The sequence below is a fragment of the Elephas maximus genome, chromosome 25 (genome assembly GCF_024166365.1).
Source record: "Elephas maximus indicus isolate mEleMax1 chromosome 25, mEleMax1 primary haplotype, whole genome shotgun sequence".
Taxonomy (NCBI): domain Eukaryota; kingdom Metazoa; phylum Chordata; class Mammalia; order Proboscidea; family Elephantidae; genus Elephas; species Elephas maximus.
The window spans coordinates 43,695,244-43,719,245 of NC_064843.1; the positions used below are offsets into that span (position 1 = coordinate 43,695,244).

General features: G+C 42.4%; 2 protein-coding genes across 4 annotated transcripts; both read right to left on the minus strand.

Moving 5' to 3' along the window:
* Positions 1-2,352: 2,352 nt before the first annotated feature.
* On the minus strand, positions 2,353-16,686 carry TMEM230 (transmembrane protein 230). Of its 3 annotated transcripts, none has more exons than XM_049868824.1 (4): positions 16,544-16,686; positions 14,138-14,258; positions 12,400-12,522; positions 2,353-4,138 (listed from the first exon to the last, which is right to left on the minus strand). In XM_049868824.1, the coding sequence occupies exons 2-4, from the start codon at positions 14,234-14,236 to the stop codon at positions 3,998-4,000; spliced, it is 363 nt and encodes a 120-aa protein (XP_049724781.1). In that variant the 5' UTR covers positions 14,237-14,258; positions 16,544-16,686; the 3' UTR covers positions 2,353-3,997. The 3 variants fall into 3 exon arrangements, with proteins under 3 accessions (XP_049724781.1, XP_049724780.1, XP_049724782.1); XM_049868823.1 differs by lacking the exon at positions 16,544-16,686 and adding an exon at positions 13,671-13,749 and having other exon boundaries at positions 14,138-14,217; XM_049868825.1 differs by lacking the exon at positions 16,544-16,686 and having other exon boundaries at positions 14,138-16,537.
* A 1,509-nt stretch (positions 16,687-18,195) lies between these two features.
* Positions 18,196-23,822, minus strand: PCNA (proliferating cell nuclear antigen). Its single transcript, XM_049868821.1, has 6 exons — positions 23,437-23,822; positions 22,030-22,127; positions 21,853-21,920; positions 20,900-21,094; positions 18,690-18,813; positions 18,196-18,602 (listed from the first exon to the last, which is right to left on the minus strand). The coding sequence occupies exons 1-6, from the start codon at positions 23,655-23,657 to the stop codon at positions 18,523-18,525; spliced, it is 786 nt and encodes a 261-aa protein (XP_049724778.1). The 5' UTR covers positions 23,658-23,822; the 3' UTR covers positions 18,196-18,522.
* Positions 23,823-24,002: the final 180 nt, after the last annotated feature.

Sequence of the window (24,002 nt, forward strand, 5' to 3'; positions counted from 1 at the left end):
CAAACCACACCTTGAGTAACCTGAGGGGAAGGGCAGAGGGAGAAGCAAACCTGGGGACCGTGGGGAGAAAGCTGGAAAAGTCTGATGATGTCCCAGCTGCACCACCTCTTCAGGGACTTCTGGGCCAGTGGCCTCTCTGGCCCACCTGATGGCTACAAGGGAGTGCTTTGGTCCTTCCTTCACCCCTTCCCTTCCCGTCTGGTTTCAGAGAACTGGAGCACAGCCTCCCAGACCCAGCTGCTTAGAAGAATCGAATCGGGCCAGGGACAGGAGGCTGGCTCAGGATAGAGTCCCACCCATGAGGCAGCAGGTCCCTCAGGAGGGCGCCAGGGATAACAGATGGCTTCTCTCCCTGCCTCCCCTGCTTCACCCAGGAATCACTCCCTTAAGCCAATGGAGTGATCTTCACTTTCTCATACAACAGCCTCCATTCACTGGGTGCTATGTGCGCGCCTCTGTGCGAAACATTCTCCCCAATTGTATTTAATCTTATGAAGGATAAGGAAACTGAGGCTCCAAGAAGTAATTTGCCCAATATCTTGTAGCCAATAAGCCTGTGCCCTTCCCTTCTCACCCCTGGCACTAAATCTTGACTAACCACACACCTGTGAGGTCAATCCTGGCAGTGAGCAGAAGCCTTTAGGATGGAAGCCAGGAGAGAAGCCTCACGATAGGAATTTAGATGACATATCAAGGCAACTCAGGTGGCTTGATTTGTCACATGCCCTTTCAAAAAAGGTCACATCCCTCCACTTGGCTCCCTCACCACATACCAGTACCAGGTGCCCCCTGTGCCGGCTGGCAGGGATGATGGAAGACCCCAGAGAAGGAAGGGACTTGCAGGCAGCTGTCACCTGGGCTCACTGCCCCAAGCAGAGAGGATGCTAGGCGGAGGCGTGACTCACCAGGTAGCACCAACTCTGCTGAAGAGCAGCTGGCCTGCCAGGCAGCTGATAAAACACCACGTCTCACTGGGGGTGGAAAGGCACTCTGTTTTGTGGTTCTTCATTCAACAAATATCAAGTGGCCAAAAGCACTGTGGGAGACTTTGTGGGCTGGTGAGCCACTCTTGGCCCTTAATGAGGTACATTAAACACGCTGTGTAAAAAGCAACCAGGGTGGCAGGGCCTGTGGTGATCTGCAGACTCGTGCTCAGCTCAAGCTGGCCACTACCTTGATGCAGCTGGTTGTACCCTCTCAGTAACAAAGTCACAACTTCCCAAGAAAAACAAAAAATGAAGATCACATGATCCTTTTCATCTGTAAAAACAAAATGCGAGTCAACTTCTGTGACTAGTTTGCAACTTCTGCGCCTTACCGACCAAGCCACATCTTTTCCTGTGTAGCGCCAGGACCTAGAAGAAGCCCTGACATAAAGGAAATCGTCTGTATACATCTGGCCAGGGGAAGTGCATCCAAAGGAGGCCCACCAGAGTGGCAAGAGATCTGGAACCACCAACCCACAAACAGGTGAAGCACCTTGGGAGAATTTTTAGCTTTGGAAACTACTGAAGAAAATTCTTATAAAGCTATGGCACATGGTTTGGCTAACACTTAAGAAAAGGGGAGGGGACTGCTTTTAGGTAAAATATACATTTCATAATTGCCCATGCCCCCCCAACCCCATTATTTTTACTTGTCCAGATTCTAAAGACCTTTGGCTTTCACACCTGGCAAGGGAAATCCAAGCTTTGCCCGAATTTGAATCCCAAATACTCCCCTTCTATTAGCTAAGAATCTTACCTAACTCAGGATTTTTCCAAGGATTAAATGAAATAGAATAGGTAATGAAAACACCTGGCATGCTGTCTTGGCCAAGGGTTCAGAAACGCTCACCATTATTATGGAGGTTTAGATCTTTTCTATAGCACCAGAGGATACAATTATGGTCAACACATAAAGGTTACAGGGAGTAAATTTTAATAAAAGATGGTTTCATAACAATCCCAACTGGAATGAGCACTGAATGTTCAAACAGAACAGCAAGGGCCATTTCTCAGGAACACCTGAGAAGGAATTCCTGCTCTAGGTAGAAGTTAGCTGGAATCTGACTCCTGTGGCCTCTTCTCTTAGGATCCTGTGATTGTGTACACAAAATGGAAAACTATAATGCACCAATCACAGGGTCCTAAAAGAATATAAATTATACTGTACACTAAAAAGAATGTGGCTGATGCCCGTGAGTGGACACGGAAAGATGTACAAAATAGAGCTAAGTGGGGGAAAAAAAAAATGATATATATGTTAACGTGCTTAGAGCATTTCTGGAAGGGTACACTGTACAAGAAACTTAATTGGACAACATTGGGGAATGGGGCTGGAGATGTTTTCACATTATAGCCTTCTGGTCTATTTTTCTTACCAGCAGCGTCATGACCATATAAAAAGGACCAAATAATCTGGTTTGACCAAAACCTTCCAGTCTGAGCTTTGCAAACAATGCCCAAAATTAAGTTTTATACATCTCCTCACACCTTCACTGTCATGGCCCAAGGGCTTTAGAAGACTGGACTCCCATTACCCAATGTGCCCAAGCTTGGAAGCTACCTCAGGTCACCCTTTCCTTGTCCCTCATTTCTTGAGTGCTCTTCTTGTCTCCATGTACACTCACTCCCTTGGTGATCTCATCCAGTCCCATGGCTTTTAGGTACTGTCCAAACAGGGACTCCCAAGTTTCTGTCTCCAGCCCAGACTCCTTCCTGAACTCCAGATGCGTACATCGGAGCTGCTACTCGACAGCTCCACCTGGTTGTCAAATAGGCACCTTAAATTTAAGACGTCCAAAATTGGACTCATCTTCCCCCCGATACTTGCTCTCCCCACAGACCTCTAAGTCTCAGTTACTGGCACTGCCCAGTCTTCTACTTGTCCAGGCTGAAAACCCTGGAGTAAAGGAATGACTGAGATGCAGTCTGACCGACGGTGCCGGTTACCTAAGAGCCACAGGGGTCTTGAGTACTGGAATCAGAGATACCACAGCATCATTCTGAGCTTTTCTGAAACATGTTTAAAGTCAACTCATTTTAAGACTGGGCTTTGGATTCTGACATTTTAATTGTTTGGAATATGTCACTTTTGCAAGCTAGGAAACAGAATCGAACTAAACTGTTTAGTTCTCTAGTGATCCAGGCCATCTTTGGAGGTTCAGTAAAACGATGTAATACAAGGTGCTAATGACGAGACTGCACAAATCTAGATAATTACCACTTATTTACATTTTCCATTAGGGAACAGCCAAGAATCCAGTCCTTACAGGCATGATATAAGGAACCCCTTGATCTGCGAAGGGCAGAACAATCCCAGTTACATGCCGGCCAACCTTTCAGTGAACCAGATTAGAACTGACCAAAGACTGGTGAATGAAGAAAATTTTTACGTTTTGAAAACCTGCTCTGAGGTTTCAAAAAGTTCTGGGTGCCGTCATAGGCAAGTAAAAAAATATTACAGATGTGGTCACGCTGATACCTGATTTTTACCAATCACTGGGTTCCGCCAGAAGGCAAAGTCAGAGATTAAGTGTAGGGGATAAGATACTTAGATATCTATTTTCGAAATAAATTAGTTTAAAAAAAAAAAAAAAAGAATAAGAATTAGACATACTGCATTTTTCCATTTGCCACAAGAACAAATTAGCAACGAAGCCTGTTTAAAAGAGATGTTCAACTCTAAAAAGTGTGGTGGTGCAACACTTCCCACTACAGAGGAACTTCCTGTTTCCCCATGCAATCAGCATCACTATTCTTCTATGATACGGCCTCGTGGAAAAACTCATCACAAGTTTTCGCCAGGCCCAGGAGATGAAAAACAAAGCATGTCCTAATTAGCCACTTGTAAGCTCAGTTAACATCTTTGGGATAGACCCACAAAATCTGGCCACAGTTTTGTTAAACATCTGCAAACTACAGAATTCCTTGGCCCTTAGCTATAGCTCCTGCCCAGTGTCTTAAACAGGGGTCTGTCCCATCGATGACTCTTCTTCTCTGCCATGAGGTGGGTGCTAGTCATCAAAGTCTGGGATGTCATCATAGGAGTATCCCCGGTAGCCTTTGGACGCATAGTAGGCGATGCGCAGGTGGTAGAATCCTGGCAGAAACACCAGGATGCCAATGATCAAGACGGGAACAGCTCGGTCTGCCCCCTGGTGGCAAAAGGAGGCAAACACATTAGTTCCATTAAAAAAAAAAAAAAAAACAAACCCAGCTGCCAGTGTAGTGGACTGACTGAGGGTGACTCCATGTGCACCAGAGCAAAACTGTGCTCCCTAAGTTTTCAAGGGCTGATTTTTGGAAGCAGATCACCAGGCCTTTCTTCCAGTGTACCTCTGGATGGATCTGAATCTCCAACCTTTCGGTCGGGCACATTAACCCTCTGCATCATCCAGGGACTCCATACACGCTTTAAATTTTAAAACAAAGCCACAGGCCCAATCAGTTGATCAGTACCTTATGCTTTTCAAAGCATTTTTCTTTGGGCAGTACACTTCCAAGGGAGAAGGTTTACAGCTTTTCCCCCTCCTGATTATAACTGTAGAAACATAGCAAAGCACTAAAAATTGTAAGGAAGAAAAACCATCCATTCTAGTTAGCTTATTTCTTTCTGCTCCTTCCTCTTGAGTTTTTTATTTGTGAACGCACCAAATTCTGTATCCTTTTTTTTTTTTTTTTGCCTCTTAGTAAAACAAGCAACTGAGTGATATTATTAAAAGCTGTTCACATATTTCAACCATAACGAATGTTGTCAAAAATTTTACTTACCTACCCTTCCTCCCCACTGCTGGCACTTTAGTTGTTTCCTACTCTTTTCTTAGTGTGGATTCAAATAAACATTCACAGGTCAGGGGGAGGAACCATGTTCAGGCTCTTTATCAACAGGGCTTCAAATTTTGTGGGAGTTCTTTGAGGACAGGGACTTGGTTCATCCTTCTATCTTCAGCTGTGCCCAGCATGTAATAAATGTTCAAAAACACATGCTAAATAGATTCAGCGTCATAAAATTGTTCTGTCTGCTTCGTTTTTCCTTAGGTGCAGTTTTAAATGTCTGCACAGTTTATTTTATCCCCCCACTGTTTTTAAGCTTAGGAAGACTTCCCTCATCTAAAGATCTAAGCCCAGTATAAAAATCTCCTTTTAACAGGGATAATAGACTGATCAGGTTATTGACACAGTTTTGAATGCCTCACCCACCAACAGAAATAAACAGTATTTGCCTGACACAGTTCCTGTGAAAAGTAAATGAAGTAAAATCCAAACAAGTCGCCCCACCTGGCACAAAAGGACTCAGTAAATGTAACGTTAAGGCGGATGGTAGAGAATATGCAGATCCCGCTCTCTATTCATTTTAGCTCAGGCCAAAGATAGGACAATCTGAGCATTAAAAAGAATGAAGACGGCAGCCGTCACAATTGAGTATTTGGTACCATTTCTGTTAACTTATTTTACATTTTCTGTTTTTCTGCTTCTTTTAACTTGTGTAGTGACTTTGGCTGTACATCCCTAATGACATATATCCTAAGGATAAAAAGAATTACAAAGAAAGCTTATACTTTGAAGTTATTTGCGTAATATAGTATGAGGCAAGTAATTACTCAGTATTATTAGTAGAGATATACGCATACAAAATTAAAGAAATTAAGTTCAAACCCTATAACCCTGAACTTGTACTACAAATAGCAACATGAGATCATTTTTCCCATTTTCTAAAAGATAATCTATTTCCTGATTCTGTCACTGAAAAGGCCCAGGAATAATTAATTACAACCCAATAGCAATGAGCACCATCAATGCCCAGACTGTGATCTTTAATTCTCACTAAAGAAACCAGGGCTCCAAGAGACAGAAAGGGCCACATGAACCAGCGACTACATCAGCCTGAGACCAGAAGAACTAGATGGTACCTGGCTACAACCAGTGACTGCCCTGACAGGGAACACAACAGAGAACCCCTGAGGGAGCAGGAGAGCAGCGGGACGCAGATCCCAAATTCTCGTAAAAAGACCAGACTTAATGGTCTGACTGAAACTAGAAGGACCCTGGTGGCCATGGCCCCCAGACCTTCTGTTGCCCCAGGACAGGAACAATTCCCAAAGCCAACTCTTCAGATAGGGATTAGACTGGACAATGGGTTGGAGAGGGATGCTGGTAAGGAGTGAGCTTCTTAGATCAGGTGGACACTTGAGACTATGTTGGCATCTCACGCCTGGAGGGGAGATGAGAGGGTAGAGGGGGTTAGAAGCTAGCGAAATGGACATGAAAAGAGAGAGTTGAGGGAGGGAACGGGTTGTCTCATTAGGGGGAGAGCAACTGGGAGTATGCAGCAAGGTGTATATAAGTTTTTGTGTGAGAGACTGACTTGATTTGTAAACTTTCACTTAAAGCACAATAAAAATTAAAAAAGAGTAAGAAAAGAAACCAGGGCTTCTTGAAGAACTGGCTGTTTACAGGTAGGGGGCAGGAAATGCATCAGATGGGCCTGGAATAACTCCCTGCACAAGAAAACAAGGAATCTATTAAAGGCTACTAAGATCAGGTGTAAAAGACGCTGGAGTAATTTGGTGGGGCTCCTACTGACCAGATATGGGATAATTTATATGTGAAAAAGAATAAAGACTGCCAACAGCCTGCAACACAAATATGTACATATGATGTGTTCACAGTACCAACAATTCTTTGGTCACCTCTGGAGGTTGCTAGGTGTAGTTTTATAAAAATTGATAAAAGAGAAATAAACAAGCATCTTTCCTACCTACACTATATATATTATTTCAGGGCAATCAAACGGCAGATTTGAAAAATTTCTTCTTTGTAGAATTTCAGCTAATAAACACAGAGAGGAATGATAGAACTGAATTCATTAGGGAAAAGGTGATGGGGAAGCTTATAATATGCACGTGTATTAAGCTGGTGACATGTGGACCCAGCGATCGATCTTAGTATTACTAAAAACTAGGACATTCATTACACGTGCCTCCTAGTGTGATGGGACCCTGAGTAGTGCAAACAGTTAATGAGCTCAGCTGCGAAACCGAAAGGCTGGAGCTTCAAGTCCACCTGAGGTGCCTTAGAAGAAAGGCCTGGCAATCTACTTTGGATCAGTCAGTCACTGAAAACCCTAGGGAACATAGCTCTACTCTAATGCGCAAGGGGTCACCATGAGTCAACAGACTTGAAGGCAACTGGTTTAATGTGACAGGACAGCAATGGTTCTCAGAACGTGGCCCTTGGACCATCAGCATTGCCTGGGAACTTGTTAGAAATGCAAATCATCAAGCCCCCCCCCCGCCCCCGGCAGATCTACTGAATGGGACTCTCTGGGGGTGGGGGCAAGTCAACTTGTGGCTTAACAAGTCCCAAAGGTGATGCTAATTAGCACTGAAGTTTGAGAACCAACGTGCTATAACAAATATATAGCACCTCTTATGAAATATTCTACCTAAAATGAAACGGAACTAAATGTGAATGTAAACAAGCCCCTAAATCTAACAAACTATTTGTAAGAAATATGAGGAATAGAGGAACAATAAAGTAAATGATATGAAGAAGACAGTGGCTCTAGGGTTACACAGAAACTAGCAGAGACACATACTGAAGACCCATGCCAGAATTTGCCAGAAGCCAGCATAACCCTGATACCAAAACTAGGTAAAGACATCACAAAAAAAGAAAATTACAGACGAATATCCTTCATGAACACAGACACAAAAATCCGCAACAAAATTATAGCCAGTAGAATTCAACAACACATCAAAAAAATAATTCACTGTGACCAAGTGGGATGGTATGCAGGGATGGTTCAACATTAGAAAAATAATTAATGTAATCCATCGTATAAATAAAAGAACCACATGACCTTATCAATGGATGCAGAAAAGACACATGACAAAGTCCAACGCCCATTCATGATAAAAGCTCTCAGCAAAATAAGAATAGAAGGGAAACTCCTCAACATAAGAAAGGGCATTTATACAAAGCCAACAGCCAACATCACTCTAAATGGAAAGAGCCTATTTCCTATTTTTCTGTTTCTTTTAACTTTTGTAGTGACTTTGGCTGTACATCCCTAATGACATACCCTAAGGATAAAAAGAATTACAAAGAAAGCTTATACTTAGCCATAATGCTGCCATTACATTTTGAGAACAGGAACCAGAAAAGAATGCCCTTTATCACATTGTGCTGGAGGTCCTAGCCAGAGCAATTAGGCTAGATAAAGAAACAAAAGGCATCGAAATTGGTAAAGAAGAAGCAAAAGTATCTATATTTGCAGCTAATATGATCTTATACAGAGAAAACCCCAAAGAATCCATGAGAAAACTACTGGAACTAATAGAAGAGATCAGCAGAGTATCAGGATACAAGGTAAACACACAAAAATCAGTTGCATTCCTCTACACGAACAAAGAGAACTTCCAAGAGGAAATCACTGAATCAATACCATTTACAGTAGCCCCCAAGAAGATAAAATACGTAGGAATAAATCTAACCAGAGATGTAAAAGACCCATACAAAGAAAACTACAAGACACTGCTGCAAGAAACAAAGAGACCCACATAAGTGGAAAAACACACCTTGCTCGTGGATGGGAAGACTCAGCATTGTGAAAATGTCAGTTCTACACAAAGTGATCTACACGTACAATGCAATTCTGATCCAAATTCCACACGCGTTTTTTAATGAGATGGAGAAACAAATCACCAACTTCACATGGAAAGGGAAGAGGCCCTGGATAAGTAAAGCATTAGTGAAGAAGAACAACAAAGTGGGTCGCCTCACACTACCGGATTTTAGAACCTATTATACTGCCATGGTGGTCAAAACCGCCCGGTACTGGTACAACAGATACATAGACCAATGGAACAGAATTGAGAATCGAGACGTAAATTCATCCACCTATGACCAGCTGATATTTGACAGAGACCCAAGGTCTGTTCATTAAGGAAAAGACGGTCTCTTTAACAAATGGTGCTGGCATAACTGGATATCCATTTGCAAAAAAAAAAAAAACAAAGACGACACATACCTCACACCATGCACAAAAAGTAACTCAAAATGGATCAAAGACCTAAATAGAAAATCTAAAACGATAAAGATCATGGGAGAGAAAAATAGGGACAACACTAGGAGCCCTAATACATGGCATAAACAGGATACAAAACACTATTAACAACACACAAATACCAGAAGAGAAACTAGGTAACTGGGAGCACCTAAAACACAAACACTTATGCTCGTCCAAAGACCTCACCAAAGGAGTAAAAAGACAACCTACAGACTGGGAAAAAAATTTTGGCCAGACAAATCCAATCAGGGTCTAATTTCTAAAATCTACAAGATACCGCAAAAGCTCAACAATGAAAACACAAATAACCTATTTAGAAAAATGGGCAAAGGACATGAACAGGCACTTCACCAGAGAAGACATTCAGGTGGCTAACAGATACATGGGGAAATGCTCACAATCATTAGCCATTAAAAAACCCAGTACCCAGTGCCGTCGAGTCGATTCTGACTCATTAGCCATTAGAGAAATGCAAATCAAAACTACAATGAGATACCAACTCACACCACCAAGGCTGGCATTAATCCAAAAAACACAAAATAATAAATGTTTGGAGAGACTAGAACACTTATACACTGCTGGTGGGAATGTAAAATGGTACAACCACTTCAGAAGTTGATTTGGCGCTTCCTTATAAAGCTAGAAATAGAAGTACCATTCAATTCAGCAATTCCACTCCTTGGAATATATCCTAGAGAAATAAGAGCCTTTACATGAACAGATATATGCACACCCATGTTCACTGCAGCACTGTTCACGATAGGAAAACGACGGAAACAAACTAGGTGCCCATCAGCGGACAATGGATAAACAAATTGTGGTATATTCACACAATGGAATACTACGCAACCATAAAAAATGATGAATCCATGAAGCATCTTATAACATGGATGTATCTGGAATGCATTATACTGAGTGAAATTATTCAGTCACAAAAGGACAAATATTGTATGAGACCACTATTTTAAGAACTCAAGAAAAGGTTTAAACACAGAAGAAAACATTCTTTGATGGTTACAAGGGTGGGGAGGGAAGGAGAGGGGTATTTATTAACCAGATAAAACCAAACCCAGTGCCCTAGAGTCGATTCTGACTCACAGCGACCCTACAGGACAGAGTAGAACTGCCCCATAGTTTCCAAGGAGTGCCTGGCGAATTCGAACTGCCGACCCTTTGGTTAGCAGCTGTAGCACTTAACCACTATGCCACCAGGGTTTCCATTAACTAGACAGTAGACAAGAAATTATCTTAGGTGAACGGAAGGACAACACATACTACAGGGGAAGTCAGAGCAACTGGACCAAACCAAAAGCTAAAGTTTCCTGAATAAAATGAAACACTTTAAGGGACAGAGTAGCAGGGGCACGGGTCTGGGGACCATGGTTTCAGGGGACATCTAGGTCAACTGGCATAACGAAGTTTATCAAGAAAACGTTCTGCATCTCACTTTGGTGAGTGGTGCCTGGGATCTTAAAAGCCGGTAAACAGCCATCTAAGATGGATCAATTGGTTCCAACCCACCTGGAACAAAGGAGAATGAAGAACACCAAAGACAAAAGGAAAATATTAGCCCAAGAGACAGAAAGCACCACAATAAACCAGAGACTGCATCAGCCTGAGACCGGAAGAACTAGATGGTGCCCAGCTACCACCAATGACCGCCCTGACAAAGAACACAACAGAGATTCCTGGATGGAGGAGAATAGTGGGGTGCAGAACTCAAATTCCAGTAAAAGACCAGACTTAACGGACTGAGACTGGAGGGACTCCGGAAGACATGGACTCCGGACTCTCTGTTAGCCCAAAACTAAAACCATTCCCAAAGCCAACTCTTCAGACAAAGATTAGACTGGACTATAAAACTTAAAAGGATACTCGTGAATAGTGTGTTTCTTAGTTCAAATAGACACATGAGACTAAATGGGCAGCTCCTGTCCCAGGGTGAGATGAGAAGGCAGAAAGGGACAGGAGATCGTTGAATGGACACAGGAAATCTGGGGTGGAAAGGAGAAGTGTGCGGTCACATTACAGGGACAGCAGCTAGGGTCACATAATGATGTGTGTATATATCTTTGTATGAGAAACTAACTTGAACTGTAAACTTTCACTTAAAGCACATACACAAAAGTTAAAAAAAAAATTTTATCAGAAAAATGGATATATTTGGTATTTGCTCTAATTTACAGAAAAAAGTAGGGGAGACAGACAAAACAAGATTGGCAAAAAGTTGATAACTGCCGATGCTGGGTGGTGGATCCATGGGGGCTCACTATGGCACTTGCTCTATTTTTGGCATGTTTGAAATTTCTGCCACAGAAAGTGAAAGAGAGATCCAGTAGCGATTTTAATTTCTTAAACACCTCCATCCTTATTTATAGTCTTTTATAAACCACATAAGGTGAACTGGTATTTGTTTCATGTATATTTCACCTCCACTTTCTATTTTTATATCATTAATAGACTCCTTACTACACTCTGGGGGTTAACATACTGCATGCTGCAAGTGAACTTAGCTGAACACGCAGTCCTGAAGTTACCTGTTCAAATTTAGCTTGCACCAGGGAAGCCTCGGGTGGCGGTATCATAGTTTTCACCAGCTAAGAATCTACAGCAAATAGAAACCCTTCTTAAAAGCCACACATAGCCACTTTATCTATGAACTACTCTCAATTCCAATGGTAACACCCAGTTTCAGATTTAGCTGTGATCCTTCTGGAGTCACGTGACTATCATCCTCTGGCCTGGTCTATGTTGAAGAACCAATGTGAATTATGGTCAAAATCAGCTCAGAGCCACTTAGACTCCGTGCATATAGACAGCCCAAAGAACCACCAAACATCACATTATGCTTCTAAGGTCTATTGATGTTGAACAGGAACTCCAACTAATCCCAAAGAAGGGTCTGATTCCTGAACCAAAAGTCCTGGCCTCGGTCAGTGGCCTCAGACTTTTTACCAGGCTTACTGCTTCTCCCCTAACACTGACCAGGATGTCTGTGACATCACAAAGCTACAATGACAACATGCTACTCCAGCTATAGCCCTTTCCCAGTCGGGAGTCCTGGACGCAAGGCTCAGCTCTGCTGTTCCAAACTATGACAGTGGGCAAGCTGCCTAACATCTCAAGAGGCTGAGTTTGCCCACCTGCTACCACCTACCACAGAGGAACTCCAGAAGAAGTCTGTTGTTGCTCTAAAGGAAGAAACACGTTTTGCTATCAGAGAACAAAATCTAACAGAGAGTCCTCTCTTCTTTCTGCTGAAATCTGCTGTACCAGTTTTGGAAATAAAAACAATAGAGCCCGACTCACATTTGAAGACTTCCCAGGACAAGCCCACAAACTTACCCCTTTGCTGATGTAGCCCGCCAGCAGGAGGGAGCCTATGATAATGAGAAAGGCGCCAATCAAAAACAGCACAGTGGCAAGTGCAATGGCCTTATAAGGGATCTTAGGAGGGCTTTTCTTAAACTGGAAAAGAAACAGGGGAACAAAAAAAAAAAAAAAATGATGTTATAAAAATACTAGGGCTCAGGCACTTAGAGCAGGGAGGATACTAAGAGCCAAACTAGATGCTTCATGTCTTGAAGCATGTCCTACCACCCAGTTGCAGCTCTGAGAGAGAAAGGAAAGGGACAGACAGGAGGTGAAGCTCCAGTTATTGCTCTGGCAGTCACTCAAAGGAGTCCCAGTGGAATGGCATCCTTTTTGGTTCTAATCTCATTCCATACACCATTCATTGTACCATAAGAAACTATTTTCTTACAAACACAGAATCCACTTTATGGTCACTCATTCATTATTGTTGCTGTTAGGTGTCGTGGAATCAACTTTCAATTCATAGCAAACCATGTGACAGAGTAGAGCTGCCCTGGAGGATTTTCTTGGCAGTTATCTTTCAGGGGGAAGCCCTGGTGGCATAGTGGTTAAGCGCTACAGCTGCTAACCGGGAGGTAAGCAGTTCAAATCCGCCAGACGCTCCTTGGAAACTCTATGGGGCAGTTCTACTCTGTCCTATAGAGTCGCTATGAGTCGGAATCAACTCGAAGGCAGTGAGTTTTTTGGTTTTAATCTTTCAGGGAGCACACAGTCAGGTCTTTCTTGCACAGTGCCTCCCACGAGCCTGGCACTGTATTAATCTATGGATTAAAGAGTGAGCACCATGCTGTGGAGAAGGAAAGTGATTTCTGGCGCTCAAAGTTAACTCTGCAAATAGTCCAGGGTTTTAGAAACATACAGATTCAACTTTTTCTAAAGTATTAGTTACCTGCCCCAAAGAACAAGTTATCTTATGGGCAAGATCTAGAAACAAACTTTAAGGTTTTCGCTCCTGGTTGTACCTGATCCAACTGGTTTGAAGTCTCCCAGATCTACTTTTAAAAAAATCTCTTCTTTTAGTGCAGGTTCAGAGTACAAAAAATAATTAACCCATTTCTGTTAAAAGGATAAGTTCCTGCTACTTCCTACTTGGCCTTATGTCCACCTAGGATATTCTATTCTAAGAGGAAGTGGACAAAAGGAGATGCTACACTATTTCCTATTTCATAAACAATGATCAGGATAGAATACAAGTTTAATAAATATTCTCTGCTTTACTTACTGTTTGCCACAAAAGATACCTTTAATAAACTGGATCTCATGACATCAGGGAAGAAGGAAGTTGCCCACCATCTGCTGCCTTCAGTAGCTAGTTTCTCCCTTAAAAAACGAACTGGCTTTGACTGAAGTGTACAAAAACTGGTAACAGTCTTTAAAAAAATCTACTTAACAAATACAATCTGATCATTTTCCAAATAAACTAAAAAAAAAAAAAAAAACCTTGCAATTAATGAGCTTTGACAGACTATAATTCTATGAGAGATAACTAGAAAGTCTTAGAAATGGACAATGTTTACATTGGTTTGAAACTACCCTGCCAAGATGTTTCCTTCTGCAGGCTATGGCTGAAAGGGTCTTAGGTGAGTTTCCTTCCTGTCACTCCCTATAACCCCCAGGGACAGCTAGCAAAACCTCCACATGGAAGACCTTCTTACCAACTCGGTAGAAACATAGCCAGCTAGTCTTGCCAGCTCCCTTCTGCATTTACCTGAAGATCAATGTAGCCATCATCTGTGCTAGCAAGCCTTGAGTATTTCACTTTACTACTGGGGATCCCAGTAGCCAGATTGGTACGAGACGACATCATAACACGCTGACACGGCTACAGCCTGAAAACAAAGAAAATCTTACTGTCGAAGGTGGGAATGAGTTCAGTACTCTCCGATGCTGCATACTGGAGTTCTGGGTAGGAATGTCATACTTACAACTGGCAATTTAGGCTCCACTGCTTAGAACCAGAGGTCTCTTCGTCAAAGTGAAAAAGACATTCACATATATATCTTGCAAAAACATTCCCTGCTTCCTAATTTTTCCAAAGTCACAAAGAGAATAGGTGGAAGAACGGTGACTCAAATCCAGGGGCCGTGTGACACCACAGTCCACACTTCCTACCACTCTGCTACAGTACTGGTTGCCCCCTCCCCCTGCTAAAGGTAGAAAGCAAAAGTAGCCCATGCTCATGAGATTCTTGTTTGCCAGGGAGGAAGGAGAGAAGGTGGGGATCATTTTGCCTCCTTTCCCTGATGGATATCATTTTTTTTAATGCAAATGATCTGGAAAGCTTCCTGTTGTAAATGTGGAAAAGCTACTATACCAATCGGTATCAATACTATACCAAGTCCTTCTGATACACCTGCCTCTCCACCCCTCCCCAAGCAATGAAACTAGTGGTTTCATTTCCCAGCTTACATCCGTACCTGCATAAGGAAATGGAATAAAAGTCTGATTTGTTGTTCAAAATAAAGCAGACTTTAGTGATGAAACCATGGCTACTTTGTCACTCTTTAGGAGGTAACAGATATGATGAAAGACAATGACATTTAAATTAAAAATAGATGTAACTTGTATACTTTTGCTTCCTCCATAAGCAAAGTTATGCAAACAAAACAAGTCAATCTATTTTGAACACAAAGCTATTTGAATTCTAAATGTAAAACGTATCTTTTAGAAAAAGAAAATTAAGTACAGATAGTCCCCAATTTACCACATATTCTAGTTAGCACAAAGAACATTTACCACCGTCTTCTTTTTTTTTTTTTCTGTACACCTTGTATAGGGTCGCGTGAGTCGAAATCGACTCAACGGCAACGGGTTTTTGGTTTTGTTAGTAATGTAACTACATACAATGGCACAGCATATAACTGGCTGACGTCAACGTATCGATAAGTTTATATGTACTGTTTTCAAACCCCAAAGACAAAAATATAGGTCAGATTTATAAAGATACTGATAAGACAATACTAGTAATAACTAAAAAAAAAAAAAGTTATTCGACTTACATCAGTATTTCAATAACACCAAACCAAACCCATTGCCGTCAAGTCGATTCCAACTCATAGCAACCCTACAGGACAGAGCAGAACTGCCCCATAGCGTTTCCAAGGAGTGCCTGGTGGATTCCAACTGCAGACGTTTTGGTTAAGAGGCGTAGCACTTAACCACTATGCAACCAAGGTTTCCGTAAACGCAACATAAAGAAGAAAAAACTATGTTAAGACTGGGTTTTCTGTAATCATAATGGCAGTTAGTACTCATCTAGTGATAGGTGCCCGGGCACTGTTATATGTACTTAATTGGCAACATTAAAGCGCTTTCAACCAACCTAAAATAACTGGCATTAGGAGGGAATCGGTGCTAAATGCTCACGTCCTTTTCTGGTTATTAAATAAAGAAACCGAGTATTGAAAAAATACTAATAATGCTAATTTATATGCTTTTCTAGGAGGGCTGGATGAAACTGCGTCAAATACTAGGTTCTTGAAAGTGTCGCCATCCCGATTACACAATCAACTGACTTCCACAAAACTTGAAAAGTTCAAACTCCCAATAAGTGGGGTTTTTTGAGAACATTTAATCACATCTGATCTGTATAATTTTTTTTTAATTTCGCAATCTCCATTAATTATTCATACACCTGCATCAAAACAAAACAAAAAAAGTGGAGGGGGTAGAGGAAGGCGAATGCTTAGGAGTAAAACTCCTAAAAGAGGAAAAAGAGAAAAACGTAAATACAGTATTCTCAAAGTACCAGTCCAAGTTCCCAAAAGGCTTTTTATCAACTTCATCGCAACTCCCAAATTCCCTCAGCATCCAAAGGTTCAAGATTTTTAAAACGTAACGCGCTTTTAACGCGCTTAGCAGTGCCTGACACTATGCGCCTCTACAAACACTACTTTCCTGCCCGTCTCCAGACCTTGCCAGGAAGAGAAATGAGAATTCATGCGAATTCAGACATTAACAAAACCGGTTCCCGGAAAAAATCCAACCGTGTCCCGGGCGGCAGAACGCCCCACACGGAAGCCCCGGGGCTGGATCCTGCGGGGAGCGCAGACCCGGCCGTGACGGAGCCCGGGGAGGACGCTCCTGTTCCCGGCCCGCGGCACGCACGCCTTACCGGAGCGCCGCGCCAGGCCGGCCGCGCGCGGAGAACTTGTCCACGGTTGGCTGCTGCTCCGCCCGAGACCGCATGGCACGCGCGCCCTAACTGCCACCCTTCTCCCCCGCCCCGGCCCGGACCAGGGCGGCGCCGGAAGTGGCGTGTCGGAGGGCGGCGCTCCGGAAGTGATGTCACCTGGGCGACGTTCTCGCACCCTGCTGCCGGGCGCACATCCGGGTTCAGACCGCAGCCTAGTGCGGAAGGTCTGCGGGGGTCTTTAGGCCTCTCGGTCCGAGCGCCGCCCCTTCAGGTTTCAGGAGGCACAGCGGCTTCGGTGCGCCATCGGCTACCTCTGCTGGGGCAGGCGGGTGCCTTGGGTCCCCGCCCACCTGCGTCATAGTCAGCCTAGGGCAAGCCAGCTACGTGGTTCCTTCCCCGACCCATCAGAGCCGAGAAAGGGACCACAGGGGTGCCCTCGGGAGACGGAGGCCAAGGCCCAGGAGCGTCCGAACCAACGACGGGATCTACCAGGTTCGGGATCCCAGGCCCACACAAATAGCCCCAGGGTTATCCGCTTCAGTAGTCCCGCCGTCTTGTGCTTATTTCCTACGCTAGTCGTCAGGCCTTGCCCAGGTAAGGGGCCCGCCCTCAAGAAATATTACGCCACACGTTAAACTCGAGGACTTAATCTTTTAGGAATTGTTTTTTAAAAGTCAGATTTATTAAGATTTAACTTACATATAATAAAGCACAGTTGGATGTTTTAATAAATGCGTGCAGTCCTGGAACAATCAGCACAATCTAGATATATTTCCATTACTCCCAAGAAGTTCCTTCAGGCCCGTTTGCAGCCGATCCACCCCACACCAGGCACACAGTAATGAATAATGAGCAAAATTTTAGTTACCTACGTGATAGTGAGTTTTAACAACATCCAGTGACAACTCAGTGCAAGTACAACAAACCATTATTAAACCCACCAAACACAAAATTCACTTGAAAAAAGGTCAATGATAAAGGACTTTTTAATACACGGCATGCCAGTGTGTGACCTTGCAGCACAGCAACTGAAAATGTTTTACTGGTCTTTCTTCACAATTGCTGAGCCTTCCCACTTTCTTGATTGGGCCAGTCATGGAATTTAAGTCATCTTCACCCCTCAAGGGACTGAGTCCCAAGCAAGTATACTCATTCAAACACTAAAATTATCTCGTCATAAAAAGGTTGGGGTTTGGTCCCTATCACAGATGTACCAAAACTTCCAGGACTCGTGTGAAAGGTTCCCTAGGCTGAATGAAGAAACACTGCCCCATAACACAGCTAGTCTTAAAAGTCACACAACTTTGGGTACATCAAGTTTCTAAACTATTAATTTTTGCCAACTAAAATGATAAAATATGTAGGATTTGTTCTATTGTCCCCCAGTCATTACTTGAGCTCAAGTTAGAATATCAGAACAAGTTTGGCATATGAATCCCCCAAAATATCTAGTTACCAGAGATTTATATCCTACTATATTTGGAAGACTTTTGATTGCTATCTCCATAATATATTTGTATTAGACTGCTCTAGATAGAAAACATAAACCCATTTACATGGCAGGGTAGCTTTAGCTGAACATTCCCTGGGATACCTGCAACCATGGTGGTCCAAATGAAGGCACTGTCTAGTGACACTTGAAACTCAGATAACTTTATTTAAATTGAAAACACATTCTTAAAACTGTATTTAGACTTAAGACCCTTTTGTTATAAAAAGCATTAAGAGTATTTCTAGGTAAGGCAGAAGTATTTCTAGGTTAACAAGTGCAGAGTTGACTTTGGACTTTATTCTTTAAACAAATTTGAAAGAGTGGAGAAAAAATAGGTTATTTACAGAAAACAGTATCTACATTATGTACTCAGAGGTACACGTTTGGTGACAGAAAGACTTAAGTACATGCTGGTGTCTCAAAAGCAGTTCTCAAACAACTTTATTTTCTTGGATTTTAAGTGTGCCTAAGATGCTTCTTCATCCTCGATCTTGGGAGCCAAATAGTACTTTAAGTGTCCCATATCAGCAATTTTATACTCTACAACTGAAAGAAGACAGGAATATAGTTAATTATTGAGGAGTATCACAAACACTACCTAAAAAACAAGATGTGACAGCTTTATTATCTTACCAAGGGGCACATCTGAAGACATACTGAGTGTTACGGTAGAAGAGAGTGGAGTGGCTTTTGTAAAGAAGTTCAGGTACCTAAGTGCAAAAGTTAGCTGAACTGGCTCATTCATCTCTATGGTAACCTAAGAGAGAAAAAATTCACCATCTTGAAATACATCAAAAAAGTTGCAACTCTTTAGTTCATAATATACTTTATGAACGCTTACTGGTCACTTTTGAAGGATGCTATGAAACTAATTTTGAAGATTGACTTAATGGATATAAACAACCATCATTGTGGCTGTTAACGTCTCAAAAAGACATTTGGGCATCACCTGCCCCCTAGAGGTATATACCACCACAAATAATGTTCGTGCTCCCCTCCCCCCAAAACAAAGAAGACATCCTGAATGTCATCAAGTCTTTAGACTTGTAACTACCAGTTTATGAGAAATATGGGGGTAGGGGGACATATTAACTGATGCACAAGGATGCTATCGGCAAAATCCAGACTCTGGGAAGCTCTGTGACGGATGACCTGTTTCTACAACAAATAAATCACAGCAGAGGAAATAGAGAAAATGAAGAGGTAACCAATGGATTGAAAGAAATTCAAGGGGCCTATCAACTAACTGGAAATCCTGGTGGTTAAGAGCTATGGCTGCTAACCAAAAGATCAGCAGTTTGAATCCACCTGGTGCTCTTTGGAAACTCTATGGGGCAGTTCTACTCTGTCTTATAGGGTGCTATGAGTTGGAATCAGTTTTGAGGGCTTGGCTTCTGTTTTTTTATCAACTAATTGCAGTGTACAGACTTTATGAAAATCTTGATTCAGACTTTTTTTAAAGTAACCAGGGAAATCTGAACACTGAAAAATTCCTTAAGTCTAATAATTTTCTTAGATGTGGTAAATTTTAATGTTTTTACTCTAGATACATACTAAAACATTTATGGATGAAATGTTTGAGAATTGGTTTTTAAAAAAAAAAAATTGAGGTTGCCAGGGAAGCGGAAACCTAACTTAGGGAAGATAAATCAAGATTGGCCATCAGTTGAGAAGTGACGGCCAATTGGGGACCATCCTTATATTGTTTTCTCAATTTTTTTTATGTGTATAAAGTTAAATAACAAAAATAAAAAAGTATAAGAATCCAGAAAGTCTTCATTTATTTGCCACATGGCTACAATCCAAATATCCCTTACTCAGGGGAACCAAGAAGCAATTTTATTAATTGTACATGTAAAAATGTGTCAGCTTTCAAATCTATTAAGCTTAAAAAAAAAAAAAAGATTAGCCCCTGCCTTTTCTATTAGATTTATCAGTCAAATTATTTTTTAAAATCGTCATTTAAACTGAATCTTTTCTTTGTTTAGAAGGTTGACTACTCATGCAAGGGAGAAGAAAATAATATCCAATATTTACTGTAAATTTATAATATGGTAGACACTAATCCTCCTAATTCTATTATAAAGTTAGGACTTTTAATTAGTCCCAGTTTACGAAGAGTTAACTGAAGCTAGAAGGCCAGCAAGTGAAGTTTAACTGAGGGCTCTTTAGGCACTCTTTTAAATTTAAATAAAAAAAATGTTTGGGGCATTAACATGATAGTATTATAACATTTGGTACAATTCACTCCAGTTGTATGGAATCTACTTTCTAGTCTTAGTGAAGAGATGCCCTCCTGTTTAACCTACTGCCTTTTTTTTTTTTTGGTTTAGTCACTTAAACTTGTTTAGCTTGCTTCCCTACCTTTAAAATGGGATGACAGTTGTACCTACCATATCAAGTTAACATAAAGATTACAAGAGCTCAACAACAGTGACAAAGTTTTAGCCCTAACCAGATCTTTCTGTTAAGGTGCTGTCCTAGGCTCAACTATTTGGTAAAAGCAGAGTAAATACCACCCCCAGCTCTACTGAAAGCTGTAAGTCAGATACCTAGCTTCCCACTCCTATTTTTGGAATGAACATATGTAGGTTTGATTAACAAACCCACTGTTCTGTGGTTTGTTAAGAGCACTGAATTTGCATACCTGTTTTCACAGATTTAATTATAAATTGGATGGCACTTAAAAATCACTTGTGGCCTTCAACAGTATCTTTCAAGTCTCACAGTTAGTTACTTGGAAATGCAATTTTGTCTGCTTTTCCTTAATTTCAGCAACTAACCTAATATTAAGCAGTATTACAATTTTCTTCAAAATATATTTTTTATTAAAAACTACTTACAGCCTCTTCCTCCTTATCGACATTACTTGTTTGTGACAATTTAATGTTTCCATTCCCAAGTTCTCCACTTGCAGAAAATTTCACTCCATCTTTTGCACAGGAAATGACAACAGCATCTCCAATATGACTTAGATCTCGGCATATACGTGCAAATTCACCAGAAGGCATCTTTACTACACAGCTATACTCCTGTTCCTATAAAACAAACAAATTTAAAGGTTAATTGCTCAAAATTAAAAACTTGGCACTTTCACTTAAGAGGCAACATCTAAACAAATTTTCTCTAAAATATCACTGTGTAATTCCATAATATACTCCAACCACTCAAAAAAATAAATGCAGATGTAAACCAAATATGCTATCAGAATATTTGTATTAAGAAACATCAGAGCATAAACCTTTAACAGTAAATGCACTATCCACGGACAAGAGCCTCCTGCTAGCTAATCATCCATCCGGGCTAAATCAAGAGGACGTTAGGGTATGGCATAGAAACCATACCTAATTCCTTCTGCAAGAAAATAAGAGAATATGGTACTAAGCATTTTAAACACCAAAACTCCTTTTTTCTCTCCTCAGATGTTGATAAACCCTAACCAATTTCTGTTCACACAACTTTAAAATCCACTCTTAATAAAAACCAAGCATTAGAGAATTTAAAACAACAGAGATGCACGCAGATTAATTTGAACATGCATGCTTGGCAGCAATGATTTCTGCTAAAGATTTTAGACTACTGTGGTTTAATAAAATGATATGTCAGTCCAGATACTAAGCCCACTTTGGAATATGCACAGCAGAAATATTTCTAGAAAAAGTTCTGTGGATAAGTAGACTTTGACTATGTAAGTTGATTACAACTAATGTTGATTACAACTAATGTTGATTACACTAACGCTTGTGTAATTAGCATGTGTATGGTCTACTCAACAATCAGAAACTTGGATACTCACTGGAATTCCAAGTTGTTCAACGTCTAAATCCATTAGCTTCATTTCATAGTCTGAAACTTTTTCTTGGTCTACCAAAAAACAAAAACCAACAAACATTGTTGAAAAGCATCCAAGCTTGTAAGTATAACACTGCCTTTTAATTTTCTCTGGCATAATTCAGTAAAGAGTATGACTTACTTGGCGCTTCAAATACGAGTGCCAAGGTATCCGCATTATCTTCAGCCCTTAGTGTAATGATATCTTCATTGCCAGCACATTTTAGTATTTTGGACATGCTAGAAAACAAGACACAGGGTTTAAAACCAATACCATCTTCTCAAAAGGGTAAGATTTCTAATGTAATTAAAATAAATAAGGAATTACCATTTTCACCCGTTAGGTTGTCTGATGAATTGGGAGAACAAACAAACTAGTGGAGAATATGTAAACTGGTCCAGCCATTTTGGAGTGCAATCTGGCAGTATCTAAACATAACTGAATTAAAACCGCACACACCCTATGACCAGCAATTCCATTTCTTCGTATACGTAAATAAGCAGTATTTTCTAATTGCAAACCCCTTTAATTAGTGCTGAAGTTAGTGGGCCATAACGATCAGGAAAAATTATCTAATAAACCTGTTAGATGTACGCACCGCATGTAGTATGGTAAATATTTCTCACAAGCTTTTATTTTAAAAATGTGAATATACGTTAAGTACTAGATACCCAAACAAGAGATCCATTGCCATGGAGTCGATTCTGACGTACAGCGACCCCACAAGGGAGTGGAACTGTCCCGACAGGGTTTCCAAAGCTGTAATCTTTACGGAAGCAGACTGCCGTATCTTTCTCCCTCAGAGCGGCTGGTGGGTTCCAACCACCGACTTTGGTTGGCAGCCGAGCGCTTAACCACTGCACCACCAGGACTCTAAGTACTATAACCCACCCACTGGCATCGAGTGATGCCGACTCAGCGAAGCCATAGGGTTTTCAAGGCTATAAATCTCTACAGAAGCAGACCTTTCAGTTAGCAGTCAATCACTTTAACCACTGCGCCACCGGGGCTCCTTCCAAGTACTACAGCAGCATAAAATGTCTTCCGGTGGGTAGCGTTCAATGAAGTTGAAAGCAACTGCCCTGGAGAAATTTTTCCACAAACCCAGCATCTTAAGATGCTTACTACGGCCTTATTAAACAATAAAGGACCAGGAATCATCGGGGTAACAGAGAGATACATTCTCAGTAGGGCGCGCTACAGGGTGGTTAAAAGTCGACCACGACCAACGTTTCCTAGCCAAGACGGCCAGCATTTAACGAGCAGGGAGCTCGGGAACAGCCTTTTCCCGGCATCGCAGAGAAGCCGGTCATTTTCCCGCCACCACCCAGCTTTGTGACTTTGGCGCGGAAACACCCGGTTCCCGCGGCCCTCCGCGCGGGCTTTCCCGAACCGCGCGCCCCGCCGCGCCCCGCCCCCCGGCGCCGCCGGCCAATGAGAGGGCGAGGACGACCCACGCCAGCCAGTCAGGGCCCGGCTCAGAGACTCCCGCCAAGGGTCCGGGGAGGAGGGGGCGAAGGCCCGGCTCCTCACCACCCCTCGGCTCACCTGGTGAGATTCACGCCCATGGCCAAGTTGCGGTCACAGCGGTAGGTGTCGAAGCCCTCGGAGCGCAGGGTGAGCTGCACCAAGGAGACGTGGGACGAGTCCATACTCTGCAGGTTCACTCCGCTCGAGCTGATGTCCCAGCAGGCCTCGTTGATGAGGTCCTTGAGCGCCTCCAGCACCTTCTTCAGGATGGAGCCCTGGACCAAGCGCGCCTCGAACATGGTGGCGGAGTCACAGCGACACGGCTACAGGCGGGTGGATGTAGGACGATCAGAGCGACCTCCGGAAGCTTGAAACCTAGGAGGACCACAACCAACCCGCCGGCGCTGCAACCGTTTAATACCGCCGAGTCAGAGAGCGCGCACTCTCCGCCCCTGCGCCCCGCGCCGAGACGTCACCACGCTGCCCCGCCCACCGTCAGGTGGAGCGACTCCAGGGCCAATCGTTTCCCTGCTCCCTGAGAGGCCCGCCCACCTGGGCGTTTATTGGAGGTGCAGGCCAGGGGGCGGGGACAGCATCCCGCGCCTCGGCAGGGGGCGGGGCGACGTGTTTCCCCTTGGTTTTTC